This window comes from Pelobates fuscus, chromosome 1 (genome assembly GCF_036172605.1).
Source record: "Pelobates fuscus isolate aPelFus1 chromosome 1, aPelFus1.pri, whole genome shotgun sequence".
NCBI lineage: Eukaryota > Metazoa > Chordata > Amphibia > Anura > Pelobatidae > Pelobates > Pelobates fuscus.
Window position 1 is genome coordinate 373,795,595 of NC_086317.1, and position 17,374 is coordinate 373,812,968.

At 37.3% G+C, this 17,374-nt stretch overlaps 1 protein-coding gene across 1 annotated transcript in view; it reads right to left on the bottom strand.

Moving 5' to 3' along the window:
• VWA8 (von Willebrand factor A domain containing 8) overlaps positions 1 to 17,374 on the bottom strand; it is a 376,054-nt gene that overhangs the window by 286,330 nt on the left and 72,350 nt on the right. Inside the window, exons 7-10 of the mRNA XM_063425968.1 lie at positions 16,493 to 16,657; positions 16,179 to 16,228; positions 15,376 to 15,484; positions 9,963 to 10,067 (exon numbers count right to left, since the gene is read on the bottom strand). Of these exons, the coding sequence (XP_063282038.1) occupies positions 9,963 to 10,067; positions 15,376 to 15,484; positions 16,179 to 16,228; positions 16,493 to 16,657 (429 nt within the window). The remainder of the gene's footprint in view (positions 1 to 9,962; positions 10,068 to 15,375; positions 15,485 to 16,178; positions 16,229 to 16,492; positions 16,658 to 17,374) is intronic.

Genomic DNA, 17,374 nt, shown 5'->3' on the forward strand with positions numbered 1-17,374 from the left:
TTAAAATATAGTAGACAGCTAATGTACTTTTGCAATGTAGCAAAGTAACCGGTAGTCCAGACCCTGATGTATGAGATATATGGGAGCAAGAGTCCGTCCTGTGTCTTGATCGCCGGTGAGAATGCACGCCGCGCACCGTCCTCACTGGCGAGCAAGATAATTGTTAGCAATCAGTTCCTTGTACTGATTTACCGTATATACTCGAGTATAAGTCGACCCGAATATAAGCCGAGGCCCCTAATTTTACCCCAAAAAACTGGGGAAGCGTATTGACTCGAGTATAAGACTAGGGTGGGAAATGCAGCAGCTACTGGTAAATTTCTAAATAAAATTAGATCCTAAAAAAATTATATTAATTGAATATTTATTTGCAGTGTGTGTATATAATGAATGCAGTGTGTGTGTATATGAATGCAGTGTGTGTGTATATGAGTGCAGTGTGTGTATGAATGCAGTGTGTGTGTATGACTGCAGTGTGTATGAGTGCAGTGTGTATGACTGCAGTGTGTGTGTATGAGTGCAGTGTGTATGACTACAGTGTGTGTGTGTATGAGTGCAGTGTGTATGTATGAATGCAGTGTGTGTATGAGTGCAGTGTGTATGAGTGCAGTGTGTATGAGTGCAGTGTGTATGTATGAATGCAGTGTGTGTGTATGAGTGCAGTGTGTATGTATGAATGCAGTGTGTGTATGAGTGCAGTGTGTATGTATGAATGCCGTGTGTGTGTATGAGTGCAGTGTGTGTGTATGAGTGCAGTGTGTATGAGTGCAGTGAGTGTATGACTGCAGTGTGTGTGTGTGTGAGTGCAGTGTGTATGTATGAATGCAGTGTATGTGTATGAGTGCAGTGTGTATGTATGAGTGCAGTGTGTGTGTATGAGTGCAGTGTGTGTGTATGAATGCAGTGTGTGTATGAGTGCAGTGTGTATGAGTGCAGTGAGTGTATGACTGCAGTGTGTGTGTGAGTGCAGTGTGTATGTATGAGTGCAGTGTGTGTGTGTGTGTGTATGAATGCAGTGTGTGTATGAGTGCAGTGTGTATGAGTGCAGTGTGTATGAGTGCAGTGAGTGTATGAGTGCAGTGTGTATGTGTGAATGCAGTGTGTGTGTGTATGAGTGCAGTGTGTGTGTGTGTGTGTGTGTGTGTGTGATGCAGAGTGTGATGCAGAGCCTTGGTGGGGGTGGGCATTTTTAATATTTTTTTTTATTATTATTATTTCAATTTTTTTTGTTATATTATTATTTATTTATTTTTATTATTATTTTTATTATTATTTATGTTTTTTTCGTCCCCCCTCCCTGCTTGATACATGGCAGGGAGGGGGGCTCTCCTTCCCTGGTGGTCCAGTGGCATTGGCAGTTCAGTGGGGGGGGGGGGTGGGGGGCTGGCAGAGAGCACTTACCTCTCCTGCAGCTCCTGTCAGCTCCCTTCTCCTCCGCGCCGGTCCTTGCAGCTCTTCTGTCAGCTCACACTGTAAGTCTTGCGAGAGCCGCACTATGACCCCGCGGCTCTCGCGAGACTTACACTGGGAGCTGACAGAGGTGCTGAACGGACCGCCGCGGAGGAGGATAGAGCTGACAGGAGCTGCAGGAGAGGTAAGTAACCATACACAGCCCCATTGTCTGTATTATGGCAATGTAAATTGCCATCATACAGACAGTGACTCGAGTATAAGCCGAGTTGGGGTTTTTCAGCACAATGTGCTGAAAAACTCGGCTTATACTCGAGTATATACGGTATATACTTAATTAATTTTGCTGTGGAAAGCTACAGTATCAATTGCCATTGGTTTTTCTAAACCCTGTGTTGTTTTCACAAGCAGGGGGAGTGACACTGATGCTATATATTGTTGACTTGTTGAATTTTCGTTCGGACTTTTTTTAATACAGGATTTATTAATTTCCATTTTTTCATATATTTTACTATCTATTTTTATATTTATCCACTATATTATTTATGCCTACTGATAAAGTTTAATAGCTCCTGGATATTTCTACTATATTATATAGTGTTTTTTCTATTTCTATTTTGCTTAAGGCTTGGTGATCCTTTTTTCCAGTTTTAGAGCTATTTTTCCTTTTGCATCTGTCTTATTCCCTCTTTTTAGTCTAGATATTTCTTTGTTTTAGAGATATCAGACCACTCCATCTTATTAAAAACATGAGGTTTATGATGTTTGACTGTTCTGCTTTGAGGTGATGTCTTTACTGGATAATATCTAGTTGATAGAGAGGTCCATCTGACCCCAACATGAGTTTTCCTTTCTTGGCATGAGTTTATGAGCAGATGGGCAATTGTGGACACACTCATTGTTATGATGTGAAGGAATGGCAGTGGGTATACCCCCGTGTACTTTGAAGAGCTAGCTTAAAATTTTATTTATTTGTAATTTACTGTTTCGGGTTGAGTTATACCTGTAGCAAAGTAGTATTGGTAAATTGTACCACCTACAAAGTTTACACATTAAAGAAAGTAAAGCACAGTCAAATAAAATATGTTAATTATTCTTAGGGATTAGGAAACAAATTGGTAAAATATTTATATCCCCTCTCATGGTCATTGTAACTAAATAACCTATATTTGTTTAAATATGCATAGGGATTTGGGAAGAGCGCAGGTAACTTTTTTCTTTGGTTTTTACTGTATGTATTGGGGCTGATGTGTACTATGGCCGTTGCTGCCCAAAAGTAAGGGAGTTTGAGCGCAGGACTTGTTTTTGTGTCTAAAATATAATATCCGAAAAAACAAATGGACTGAAAACATGCCTCAGGACAATAATATGTGTTGCATTTATGTAAAAATACATATTTTAACAATACAGTATATTTTGTAAGAATAATTATTATTATTATTATTTTTAAAAAGCCTCCATTACATCATTCCATGCTGAAATGAAAAAGCACTTAGAGAGCTTACGGCTACTGTATATGGTCATATTATCTGGTTTGAGCCTGGAAAAAATATATACATGTAAAATTTGATTGTAATTTTATGCCAAGATGAACAATTAAAAAAATAAATAATTTGCTGCATTTTAAATCTAAACCCAACCCACATCAGAATGAGAGGCTACTGACTGGCCACATTATTTCCTTGTGTGGGCAGACCTACAAGCCAATTAACCCCTTAGTGACCAGACCGTTTTTCAATTTTCTTACCGTTAAGGACCAAGGCTGTTTTTACATTTCTGCGGTGTTTGTGGTTAGCAGTAATTTTTCTCTTACTTGTTTACTGTACCCACACATATTATATACAATTTTTCTTGCATTAAATAGTCTTTCTAAAAATACCATTATTTTAAAAAAAAACACACATTTTCTAACTTTGACCTACAAAATCAGTTACGCATCTACAACTGCCAAAAAGCACCCATGCTAAATAGTTTCTACATTTTGTCCTGAGTTTAGAAATACCCAATGTTAACATGTCCTTAGCTGTTTTTTTTTTGTTTTTTTGCAAGTTATAGGGCTATAAGTACAAGTAGGACATTGCTGTTTCAAAATAAGTATTTTTAAAATGTATCAATAGTGACATTGTAACACTTATCAGTCATAAATCTCTGAATCACACCTCACATGCACATATTTTTTTCAAGTAGACAATCCAGGGTATTCAATATGTCCAGTCTTTTTTAGCAGCCACAGTCACAAACACTGGCCAAAGTTAGCATTTATATTTGTTTGTGTGTTAAAAAATGCAAAAAACAATTATGAATGCTAACTTTGGCCAGTGTTTGTGACTAAGTGGCTACTAAAAATAGAGTAAACATACCCCATTTGCAATACCTTGGGTTGTCTTCATTTGCAAATGGTATGCCATCATGGGGATAATTCTCATTCCTGGGCTACCATACGCTCTAAAAGGCAACATAACCAATTTGGCAAATTTCAATGTGAAAAAACAGCCTTATATTTGACCCTGTAACTTTAAAAAAATCAATACAAAACCTGTACATTGCTGTTACTGTTATACTCGGGAGACTTCACTGAACACAAATATTAGTGTTTCAAAACCATAAAACGTATTACAACAATGATATCATCAGTGAAACTGCCGTTTGTGTGTGAACAATTTAAAAAAAGTCACTTTCACTGACAATACCATCCCTGTGATAAGTTTTACTGTTTTGAAACACTAATATTTGTGTTCAGCGAAGTCTACCAAGTAAAACAGTACCCTCATGTACAGGTTTTAAGGTGCCTTGGAAAGTTGCCGGGTTAAATATAGGGCTTGCCAAGTAAATTCTCTGGACTGTATGCCTGGGTTGTCAGGCAGGTCCCGCAAATTATAATTAATAAAATCAAATAATAATGTAAAATGAATAGTTAAATATATATGCAGAATGTGTGTGTGTGTGTGTGTGTGTGTGTATGTGTATATATATATATATATATATATATATTTTTTTTTTTATTTATTTATAGTTTATTATATATATATATATATAAAAAAGTGTGTGTGTGTGTGTGTGTGTATGTATATTTATATATAAATATATATATACACACACACACGTATATACATATATATATACACACACACACACACACACACTTTTATTTCCTATATATGTATAATATATTGTCAAAAAAATAAAGCATTTTATAATATATTATACATATATACAATTACATATAGATATTTTGAGATATGTGTATATATCTCAAAGTACACTTATAATGAAATCATATGTATACAATATTATAAAAAGCTTTAATTATTTTAAAATATATTATACATATATAATATATATACAATAAATTTATTTGATTTTTTTTTTTTTTTCACTTTTAGGTGTCAGGAGGACTCCCTGTCAGCTCAGACAACCCCCCTGCAGGCAGCTCCATAGACTTCTATTGCGGCTATGTGATCACATGGCCCTGGAGGGCCGGGGTGGCCAGAGCTGTTACTGCTGGGGTCTCGGGCAATCCCCCCGACTAGGATCGCTGCGGATTGCCGGTCCAGGTAAGTGTAGCGCTCATGTTAAAAGACAACATAACCAATCTGGCAAAACAACCGTTTTACGTCGGCGGTCGTTAAGGGGTTAAGAGATTATGCACCAAAAGTAGGAATATTTTTTTTATTAATAAATGTATTAATATATTGATAAAACCACAATATGAAATTATTATTATTTTTACAGTATTTGCAGATATTTTCATAAATTATCTATATAAGACTGTTTATTTCCCAGGTTCGTTACTGAACTACAATGTCTAAAACAAGGCTGGGCAAAAGGTAGATAGATAATCTACAACTGCAATGCAGCTTTGCATGACTTTAGAATGTTCTAATATATACGTGGCAGTTTAATTAGTGATACAATCCGGGAGATGAATTATAAACTACACAGATGAATCCATTTTTGACTAATATCAATTAGTAAACTGGCTTCATTTATATTGACAGCATTTCAGTTCTGGACTACCCTTATGGGTGGGATTTCTCTGATACGCCTTGGATCTGGTTCTCTCTGTAATGCCACAAGTGAGCAAAAACTATTTTGAGACCTGAGCAGGGATTTACCGAAAGGCAAGCTACTGAGTTCCTCTAAGCTTTTGTCCGTTCTCAGAGATTTCATATTGTCTGTTTCAATTACACTTATATTCTAGCCTGTTCTTCTGCATTTAAATAATTTCACTGTTAAATAAAAGAAACCTGCATGCAATGTAAATTGATGAATCACGATAATAACCACTCAAGCAGAGTTGAAATGGCAGTTGCTATACCACTAAATAAAGACTAAGAGCTGTCCTGTTTAAAGTTGCATCCATGTGATCATTCTTCATGACATTGGCACTTTATAACTCAGTGTACCACATTTATACCACCTCTTTTTCATTCCAGCTGTCAGAAAAGGATTCATTCAGCCATTACACAAACATTCATGGAACCAATTTCTCTTAATACTAAAGATACCTGATTGCCATTGCTCCTCTGCTGAAGCAATTTGTCATGGTACTTGACACTAATATTTTCGGGCTTCCTCTTACTGGTAAAGAAACCAGCATTCCATTATCTGTGAGTTTTATTAATGATCTGTATTGCAGTGGAAACAGATAGACTGAGCTTCTTGCAAATGGTTTTAAATCACAGCCAAATTTGATTAGATAAATGATCCTTAGCACTGCTTTATACGTTTGTTTAAATCTTCTCAAAGAACAGTCATGGATTGTGACATTATTAATGGGTTTGCAGTTTGCTTTCAACAAAAAGTTTTTAAACATTCTATGAACTAACCACCAATGAAAATAAAACAGTATTTACTTTTAAAGAATATAGGTTTCATCCAATATATATATATATTATTTTATTTTTTTATTTCCCTCTTTCGGAGACCCACTGTTTGATAGCCTCTTACAAACCACAAAATCTGTGACCTTATGTAGAACACCATCTCCAACTGCAAACCATTACAGAAAGCACAATATACTATATTTTCACATATATCTGCAACTGAATTTGACCTTCCCCCAATGCTGTTGTATGACATGAATGCATTTGCAATTAAAGTCAAAAATATTGCGCCTGCTCTATAAATGGATTAGGGTGCAGAAGATAACACCATAAAATAAACAACACAATAATGTTTAAAACATCCTGACTGCTCTTGGAAAGCATTGAAATTCAGTGCAATTACAAAGGCTGTGGCAGGCCAAAGAAAGGGTCAGTTGGACAGAATATATTGAAGGACTCAGCAGTCAAGGCTTTCCACTGTATAATTTGAAAATGTTGATTTCAAACTGATCTGTCATATTAGGATTTCTAATAAAGTTTAATTCTTAAATAAATTAAAACTTTGCTTTATTTATATCTTTGCAGAAGAAAACTCGCCTTTCTGCCACCCCTTTACCACCCAGTGATTGCTCACATCAAAAAGGTCATATGGCTACTGAATCCTATTTTGTCCTCCTACACATGCTGGGAATTGTGAGGGAAAGAAGGAATTGCCTTTCGCATAATTATCCTAGTGTCTCAGCTATTAACCGGACAGATCACTCAATGTATGCAACATATAGAATAAAGATGGCTCAGCTTCAAGACAGTGTACCATGTAGCCCTAAAGAGTAACTCAACACAGGAAAACAAATAATAATAATAAGTAGGACACATGACATTTAAAAGTTAATCAGACCAAAAGGGAACAAAATGTTATCTGCAGAGCGTATTAGGAAACAGATCATGTGACATGCTAGCTAACGAGATTGAATGGTAAATGAAGAATCTAAACGGTAGCTGAGATAACCCGGAAGAAAAATAGATCATGTTAAAGTTATACAGCATATTCTAAACAAAGGATCAGATAGAAAACAACCATGTTACGCAAGGTAGGTGGGCAGGATATAGCAAACAACTGCATTACGTAATACTTTTGCAGACAGGGATGAAGTGGAAGATAATTGTGTGACGATTAGAAGAAAAAGGAAACAAACAGATTACACATTATTCATGTATACAATTTTTACACACACACGCGCGCACACATTTTAAAAGAACGAAGATCCCTATTATTTGTATGCAGAATTTTAATGTCTGGATCTAAATTGCATAAGATGATAATGCTCTTAACAAATCTGTCACTGTTCTGGTTCTTCCACGTGCCAAGTTTAAGAGCGATGACATTTCTGAGAAGTTCCAGTGATACACCACTGATGCCAATTTAAAATTAACAAACCCAAGTGTTTATTCACGTTTGTTTTCAGCTCTGCTTAAAAGAACTTAATAAACTCTATTCATTGTGTACTAAATGATGTCTAATTATATAAGTTTATGTCTGAAACTCTTAACCATCAATGTTTGCAAAGAAATGTATGAAAGAAATCTCAAATAAACAAATACACCAATATCCAAGTTGTCTTTGATTTCTGTATTGCTTATTTTTAATTTTAATTATCGTGCTGTTTTACCGTTGTATTGTATTCCACTTTACATTCTGTGTTATATTTTGAAACTAGGTCTATATGCATATATCGTTGCTTTAATAAAGCATTCACTAAAAAAAATATTACTACCCTATTATATGAATAATGTTCTTACTGATAATTCAGAAAATTAAAATTGATATGAAAGCTGCAGTATATAAAGTTATTTAAAAATAATTAAAAATAAGTAAGATACGATTATATTTGTTAACAACAACAACATTTAGACCGTATCATGTATCCTGGGTAAAGGAACACTATAGTCACCTAAATTAGTTTAGCTAAATAAAGCAGTTTTAGTGTATAGGTCATTTAGGAGTTAAATCACTTTGTTTCTGTTTATGCAGCCCTACCCACACCTCCCCCGGCTATGATTGACAGAGCCTGCATGAAAATAAAACTGGTTTCACTTTCAAACAGATGTAATTTACCTTAAATAATTGTATCTCAATCTCTAAATTGAACTTTAATCACATACAGGAGGCTCTCGCAGGGTCTAGCAAGCTATTAACATAGCAGGGGATAAGAAAATCTTAATTAAACAGAACTTGCAATAAAGAAAGCCTAAATAGGACTCTCTTTACAGGAAGTGTTTATAGAAGGCTGTGCAAGTCACATGCAGGGAGGTGTGACTAGGGTTCATAAACAAAGGGATTTAACTCCTAAATGGCAGAGGATTGAGCAGTGAGGCTGCAGGGGCATGTTCTATACACCAAAACTGCTTCATTAAGCTAAAGTTGTTCAGGTGACTATAGTGTCCCTTTAAATTATTTTTGACAAACTCTCTTGAATATTATTGTATTAATTTTTCTAGTATTAAAAGCTTTGTTCTTTTCAGAATAGTGCTGCATGCAGCATGAAGGAAATATGAAAAGATAATGTGTTGCAAGAATTCCTATTTTAATTGGATAATATATCTGAAGAATACACAAGCTTGGGTATGAAATATACTGTAATGTGACAAGCATTCACATACCACCTAATAAGCACATAGAAAATATAGAATTCAATAAACAATATTGCAAATAATGAGAAATGTTGGAGATAGCATGCTGAAACAAGGCTTAACCCAGAGCAGAACATCCCCTCCAATATTTGTTTTAAAACTGATGTATTTTATGAATGTGTGTGCACTGCATTAGTGACCTTGTTCTCTTGCCATTTTGACCATTATTTCCCCTTTTATTTTTGTTTAATTCTTGATTTATTGACAGAAAACATCATGTGATAATGGCATAGAGTTTACAGGACAATGCATAAAGCTTCAAGTAGTTATAGCCTGTGTTTTGTTTGAATTTGTACATTCTGATGGTATTATAGTGTTACAGCAGTTGGTAATGAGAGATTAATTTACTGTATCCAGTTTAGAATGCTAGATATTGTAGCCCTTCAATGCTGTCATTGTACATATTTTCAAAGCAATTCAAAACAATAAATAGAACAAGGTGCTTTTTTTGTTTTTGTTTTAAACGGTGGATGATATATCACTTTTTATGCATAAACATGCTATTTGTGAAATTGTTTTTACTTTTTCCTTTTCCTATCTTTCAGAATCCCTTTTTTTTTTCAGACAACTCATCATCTCTTGAACCTTATTTGTAAAACCTCAATATTCTCTCCTGGGTCTCCTCCTGTGTGACCTAGTAACTTTATGTTGGATTCTTGAACAATAAATGTATATGCTAATGATACTCTCTTCCCCATATCTCTCTCCTTTCTTCTTGATTCACTACCTCTCTTCTGTCCCTAACTGGATGACTGCATGCTTCTTGAATCTCGAACTTTCCAAACAGAACTACAATTCTTTCCATAGTTAATGATTAACCCTCCTTTGTTACTCTTTGTTCGAGACACTGAAGATGCTGCTAACAGGCATATCTTTCATACCCACCATGCTTCTTACATGTATCGCTTGGCATAACCTTCACATAGAATGTCTGCATTGTCAAGGATTCATTTAATCCAGGCTTTCTTCTAATTTCCCCTAGTTTGCATGAAAACTCACTTCTTTAGGGAAGTCTGTCATCTTACTGCCACTTACTTTCATTGCATCTTCCACCGCAGTTCTGCCTTCATTTCCCAATAAAACGTTGTAAGGATAGAGTCTTTGGATGACACGTTGAGATGACATCATGGGAAAAGCTGCCTAATCGAACAATAATGGGAAACAATTTTTTTTTAAACTTCTTACATTACAACATCATAAAGGAAACAAAGAAATCACAAAGAAATCAATTTCTACTGGTAATACAAGTGTGCATTTTTTATTTATATTTAATCAAAACACATGACAAAGTCATAAGAATCCATTCTGCTCTTATAATAACATGTTGAGTATCCATTATGAATGAGTACGTAGACAAAATTAGAGGTTCCACCAAGACAGCACGGTCAAACTGTACTATCCTGGAAAGTGTAGCTGTGACCTAGCCCTCATAAACTATTGTATTTATAGTATTTGTATATGCACAGCATAAACAAATGTAGCCACAATGATTTAGAAAAGGAATCTCTTACGGTAAATACTTGCAGTTTTATTTTTAGACATACCACAAAGTGTCGGTGACATGTTTAATGTTAACGTATTAAAGTGGAGTAGCAATGTTAACAACTATCCTAAGCTGTGCTGCTGCAAGCTGTCATTTTTAGTGTGTATAGTGGGAGCATAGGCGTGCGCAGCCTATTGCATTAGGGTGTGCACCCTAAAGCACAACTGCGTGTATATGTATACATATATATATATATATATATATATATATATATATACATACACATAATGTAAGGGGGGTGATCGTGAGGGGGGATACTGGGAGGGAGGGAGTAATGGTGGTGTGGGAGGGAGTATACTGGGAGGGGACACTGGACACTGGGAGGGAGGGGGTAATAGTGGTGTGGGAGGGAGTATACTGGGAGGGGGGTGATAGTGAGGGGGGATACTAGGAGGGAGGGTGTAATAGTGGTGTGGGAGGAAGTATACTGGAAGGGGGTTGCTAGTGAGGGGTGATACTGGGAGGGGGTGATAGGGATGGGGGTACTGGGAGGGAGGGGGTAATGGTGGTGCGGGAGGGAGTATAATGAGATGGGGGTTATAGTGACGGGGATACTGAGAGGGATGGGGTAATGGTAGTGTGGGAGGGGGTATACTGGAGGGGGTGATTGTGAGGGGGGTACTGGGAGGGGGAAGTGTTGGTGTGGGAGGGAGGGAGTATACTGGGAGGGGGTGATAGTGAGGGTGATACTGGGAGGGAAGGGGTAATGGTGGTGTGGGAGGGAGTTTACTTGGAGTGGGGTGATAGTGAGGGGACATACTAGAAGGGGGGGATGATAGGGAGGGGATATACTGGAGGGGGTGATAGTGAGGGGGAATACTGGGAGGGAGGAGGTGAGATTAAATACCTTATTTCCCTGGTGGTCCAGTGTCCTTCATTCCCTGGCGGTCTGGTGGGCTCCCTGGCGGTAATGTGTGGTGGCTCCCTGGCAGTCCGGTGAGCAGGATATCTGGTCTGCAGTATGCAGAGCTGCAGACCACGTATCTCGCAAGACCCGGTCAGAACGTTGCAGTGGTAACCAGCGGCAACGCTCTGAGTGGCCAGATCTCGCGAGACACATGGTCTGCAGCTCTGCACACTGCGGAGCTGCAAGTCGGTGTCTGTGATGTCTCTTCTCCCAGCAGACAGGAGGGGTCTCGGAAATCCGGCGTCATACAGAGCAATCGCCGGACCTCCTCCTGGTGTCGGGTCCTCGGTCACGGCCAAAGACCTGACACAGTCTGCCCTAAGAGGGATTAGGCGGCCGCCTACACCGCCTAATTAGAAAGCCGCCCCTGATAAAGGTGTGCCAAGGCACACCTGGGACACCCCGTGCGCACGCCTATGAGTGGTAGTGGTAGAAAAGAAAAGTGCAGTACAATAACCATGAAATACACTTTTCTCTGCACCGTATAATATTTCTGCTTCTATCGGTCATGCTGAGATCAAGCAGCAGGTAATGAGTTGCATTTTCTGGCTATTGTCAGTTCCCAATACGGCTGTCTATAGAACATGACTTGACTTTATTTACTAAACAATGAACTGTCATGACTACATGAAAAAATTTCTAACGTTTACAAATTTCCCAGTTCACTGCAAGGCACTGTTTAAAGAACATATTAATTGAACTTTCATTCAAGCCTGTCATGAGGACATAATTCAAGTTACTAGATTTAAAGAAGGTGATGACACACAGAGCTCCTAATAGAGAGGCGAGAACTGATACAAGAAATCTTCATCTTGGAAATGGCCTATGTGGACAGCATACAGCCCAACAGCTCCAATTTTAAAGAGGCAGTCCCAAATTCGGGTTCTTGTTCGAAGGTCCCCGGTTTGTTCCCTGATGTCCTGCTTCTGGGGAAATTTCCCTTTAACAGTGGGATTGTATCATTGGATGTTGAACAGACATATAATTCAAATTCCAGGTTTTGCTTTGATCAGAACTTGTACAATTGCCTCCATCCTTAAGGGGTTAAAACACAAGAGCAATTTGGTCTAGTGCAGTGGTCCTGTTTACATTGCAGGGTTAAACACACTAAGCTTAAATTCACCTGTAATGGCCATCTTCCAGACAGCAAGGAGAGGCACTTCTGCTGCACTGACCAAGTGAAACTCAGGTGAGGTTACAGCTTACAGAATAGCATTGAATTCAATGGTTTCCTATGAGAAATATTTGGATGCCCTTGTGACGCTCATCGAACATGTGCATCAGTTTTCAATGATCATCTTTGAGAACCCCATTGGATAGGCCATTGGTTTGAGACTGGGATATATCCTGCGGGAGATGGAGTGGCTGGTGTTTTGGCACTGGAGTAACGGTAAGTAAAAACTATTTTTTTCAGGTTTTTACTTGAAATGTGGGGGACATAAAACAAATTCAGTTTAGAAAAAAAACAAAAAACCTTAGATACAACTGGGTAATCCCTAAATCCTGGACTAGAATAGGGGAGCGTGAGGAATGGTTGAAAACCACTGTTCTACGGGTAATTCTGATGAAGATATTGTGGTTCCTTATATCTGGCTTTGGTTATTTGGCATGATAATCTGCAATAACCCTCTGCGGCCTTGTGGCATCCAAAAGCGCAATCACATGGACCTCACATGACTAAGATAGTGCTTTTACCCCATGTGGCAGCTTCTGAGGAACATGAATGGCCCTCGCCACACTATTGCAACCTCTTAGAGGTTTTTGATCATCTCTGCTAACAATTCTGGAAGTGACTACATGTAAGGCAAGGCATTGAGGTCAAAGCTCCCTCCTACAGCAGTGTTTCTGACCTGCTCCTACAGGAGACGCATTCAACTTACCTCTAACTCTTGGATCTCTGTGGGATCTCATTCCAGCGGTTGGAATGTCTGGAATAAATGGATTAAAGTCATTGCTCGCCCCCCCTGCCTGGAGGCTGGGTGGTGTTTGCACTTTCCTACAGAGTAGCCCACACTATCCAGGTGTCAAGCCAGGCATTCCAGAGTCAAGCCTCTAAACTGGGCATTGGTTGAATGATCTGAAGTACTCCAGGGATTTGTACTCTTCATGCCCATTGATGCCATTCTAGGTTGACCAGCTGATGGCACTGTCTTTATTTGTTTTCCTTTTATCAGTTTGTAGTTTATTTTATTATTTTTTTTAAATCTCTGTTCACTTCAGCTTTCCTATGGCGTATATAAACAGTACCCTTTTTTTCATCTAGCAGAGCTTTAATTGAGCCACTTTACTTTCGTTATTCGTGCATTTCCCTACATCACTCGACTATATTTTTCATACTGGCATTTTTTTTCTACGCCACCTGGCTATATTTCTTAAATTAAAATGTGGTACTTTGTTTTGGGGGGGGAGGGGAAGGAGAGGTTGTAAACTAACCCAAATATGCTTCTGTATAATGCTACGTTTGCATCAGTGTGGCCTTGTAATCGCTCCCACTTAATAAAGAAAGAATGACAAAAAAAAATGAAAAAGTGACAACTAATGCACTACAAGAGGCCTACTGCAGCCATTGGACGTCTGTCACCAGCATGCTGTGCGTATTAATGTCAGATATCCAATATGACCAGAACCGACAATTCGTGTTCCAGACTGGCTAATGACGTGCCCAAGGCAAGAAAGAGGGCAGTGCTCATGCCATTGTACAGAACACTGGTGAGACCTCACTTGGAGTATTGTACACAGTACTGGAGACCGTATCTTCAGAAGGATATTGATACCTTAGAGAGAGTTCAGAGAAGGGCTACTAAACTGGTTCATGGGTTGCAGGATAAAACTTACCAGGAAAGGTTAAAGGATCTTGACATGTATAGCTTGGAGGAAAGACGAGACGGGGGGATATGATAGAAACATTTAAATACATAAAGGGAATGAACACAGTAAAGGAGGAGACTATATTTAAAAGAAGAAAAACTACCACAACAAGAGGACATAGTCTTAAATTAGAGGGACAAAGGTTTAAAAATAATATCAGGAAGTATTACTTTACTGAGAGGGTAGTGGATGCATGGAATAGCCTTCCAGCTGAAGTGGTAGAGGTTAACACAGTAAAGGGGTTGAAGCATGCGTGGGATAGGCATAAGGCTATCCTAACTATAAGATAAGGCCAGGGACTAATGAAAGTATTTAGAAAATTGGGCAGACTAGATGGGCCGAATGGTTCTTATCTGCCGTCACATTCTATGTTTCTATGTTTCTATGTATGTGCAATGTTTCATAGGATATTACTGTACATACAGACTCAAAGCATTTCAAATCACTAAACTGGTCATTGTGCTTGGAGTGTTCCTTAAACTACATAGCTCAGGCAATATATTAACCATATTTTTACTTAAAGGACCACTACACACCCCAAAAGCACTTCAGCTTTATGGGTGAGGAGTATCCTAGTTTGACCCCAGGTTATAAAAGTGCTGATTTTTTATGAGGAATTGACACATTTATAAATTAACTACGAAACACCTATCTGGCTCTCAATATGTTTTTGCTAGTTTTGTGCACAACTGAATTAGCTGAATGTCTATTAACTTTTAACTTAGAGAATCATTTGGTAATTTAGCCACAACCATGACCCCCAATGTACAACAAAATGATTTATCTAGGTGTTAATCTTCTCTTAGATAATCTCAATAGCTCGTGTATACTTCCCTAATAATGGTAGATTTAGTAATCACACACGTCATTATGAATGAGTCACAGCTTGTATAAAATTGCCATAAATAGTGATGTTACAGCTATAGTATGTGTATACATTGCATATCCGTTCAGCACAAATGAATAAACATTTAGTTTTCTAAACTAGAAAGGGTGTTTGAATTCATCTTATGTGTTAGTCTTCCAAAAAAAACAAAAAATATTTTAGATTCCAGACATTACAAAGCTTAGATACTGGAGAAGTCTTCAAAAATACTTCTTAAATGCCCTTATACAAGAATGAAACTTACCAATATGCCAACAGCTGCAGCCAAATTGTCTGATGGAAAATCTGGTAAGCCCAGGGAAGATGATTCTTGTGAGCACAAAGTTGTAGCAAATGACAAAAGCTGAGAAATTCTGAAAGAGAAAAATGTGATGTGACTTATAGGCATCCTCTGTCATATTCTGTTTGGCAGACTTGCTAGTCATTTATTTCCTATTTATTACATTTTGTATGAGCACAGAGTGAACCGAATCTAAAAACAAACTGCACTTTGAATTCTCACAATAACATTTCCATTTATATGTTGTCTGGAAGAAACTCATTTGAATAATGTCACATATATTGATAATCTTGTAGGTTTCAAATTGATATAGTTTAGGTGTTTTTAATACATTGTGAAGCGTATTCACTAAAGTGTGAATTGTCAAATTCAAAGCGAGTTTTAAATGTTAGGACATGGCAGCTCAGTTGCAAAAAAATGACCAAGACAGATATGTTGTTAGTTCAGCTAATTTTGACATTAATTTGATCATCAATTCACTTTGAATTCTACACAATTAACACGAATTGTAAATAATAAAAACACAGCCCATCAAAGAGAGCATTCTTAGGATTTGCTAAAACAATGCTGCTTAATTTAAAATGCAGTGATATCGGACTGTTTTCCCTTTTGACAGAATGAACAATGACAATTTGCTTTCATAGATATATGGAAATAAAACGTTTATAGGAAATTTGTCTGGGTTTGTTCTATTGCAGTTTACAACTTTGAAAGTGTTGAACTTATACATTTTTTGTTTTGGCAATTTAAAAAAAGTCAAGCTTTACCTTTCAGCAGGAAGATGTGGTCCAACAGAATAGAGCATTTGAAGATGATCCTGTTTAGATACAAAACATGATGATACATTAGAAGAGTTGAACACATTGGTTATACTTTCTCAGTATCTTGAATTCAGAGTAAATGACTATAGGATGTGGAATTATTTTCCAGTGCTCATAATTAAAGTAATTCATGAATTATAAACATTGTTCTCATTCTTAAAATAAAGATCATTCTTGTATTAAATGAGTAATGTGTCATAAGGCATTTATAAGGCAATACAAAAAAATAACCATACAGATATACTAAAATAGGTTCTGACCTTGAATGGGAGGTGATAAATATCCCTGGCTTGAAATCTGGAGCGTAACGGTGGATCGAGGGGATTGCCAGAATATTTGGGTACTGGCAGCCCCAACGCAATCACTCGAAAGTCTTCACTGACGCGTACAATGTTCCATTCATCCATTTCTTCTCTACTGTGTTCCTGGTATGTAAAAATATATAATAAAATAAAAATACATCAGTGCATATAGAAACGTAAAAATGATTTAAAAATTACATTTGTTAAAAAACTCTCAAACTGAAATATAGCATTGGTATTTTTTAGCTTCTCCTGATACAGGGAAGTTATTTTCTATTTTATTGGGTCTCACTGTATGCACCTTGGTTTGTGAACACACTAATCTCTTGTATTGCGCTAACATTGTAGTGTTGACAATGAAGACAATACTAAGGTGGTCCACAAAAGCAATGGAAAACAGACTGTGGTTTTCATTCACTAATGTATAAATATTATCTTTATTAAAGATACAATTGGAATATTTATTTTTGTCTGAATGTTTGGTGTTATTGCATTTTATCCTTGGAAGGCTAAGTGCGCAGACCTACCGCACAATACTTTGACCTAAGACATGTATTCCTAGTCAATGCTATGTGTACATACTCTGCAACATCACTACAGCTCAAACCAGCTGTCAGTTAAAATTAAAGGGTTACTCTTTTGTCTGGTCTTTGTTCTTCATCTTTTCTCTCTTTTTCCACATTTTCTGTTCTAGCTTTTATGTTGTGGGACTGATAAGAGACTGATTGATCTGATAAGGACTTCACTGGCTACATTCATGTTACTAATAAAGCTACGTAGAGCAAACAAGGTTCTTTGCTCAATTTTTATCTATATAAGGTGAATATTTTGATATTCCTT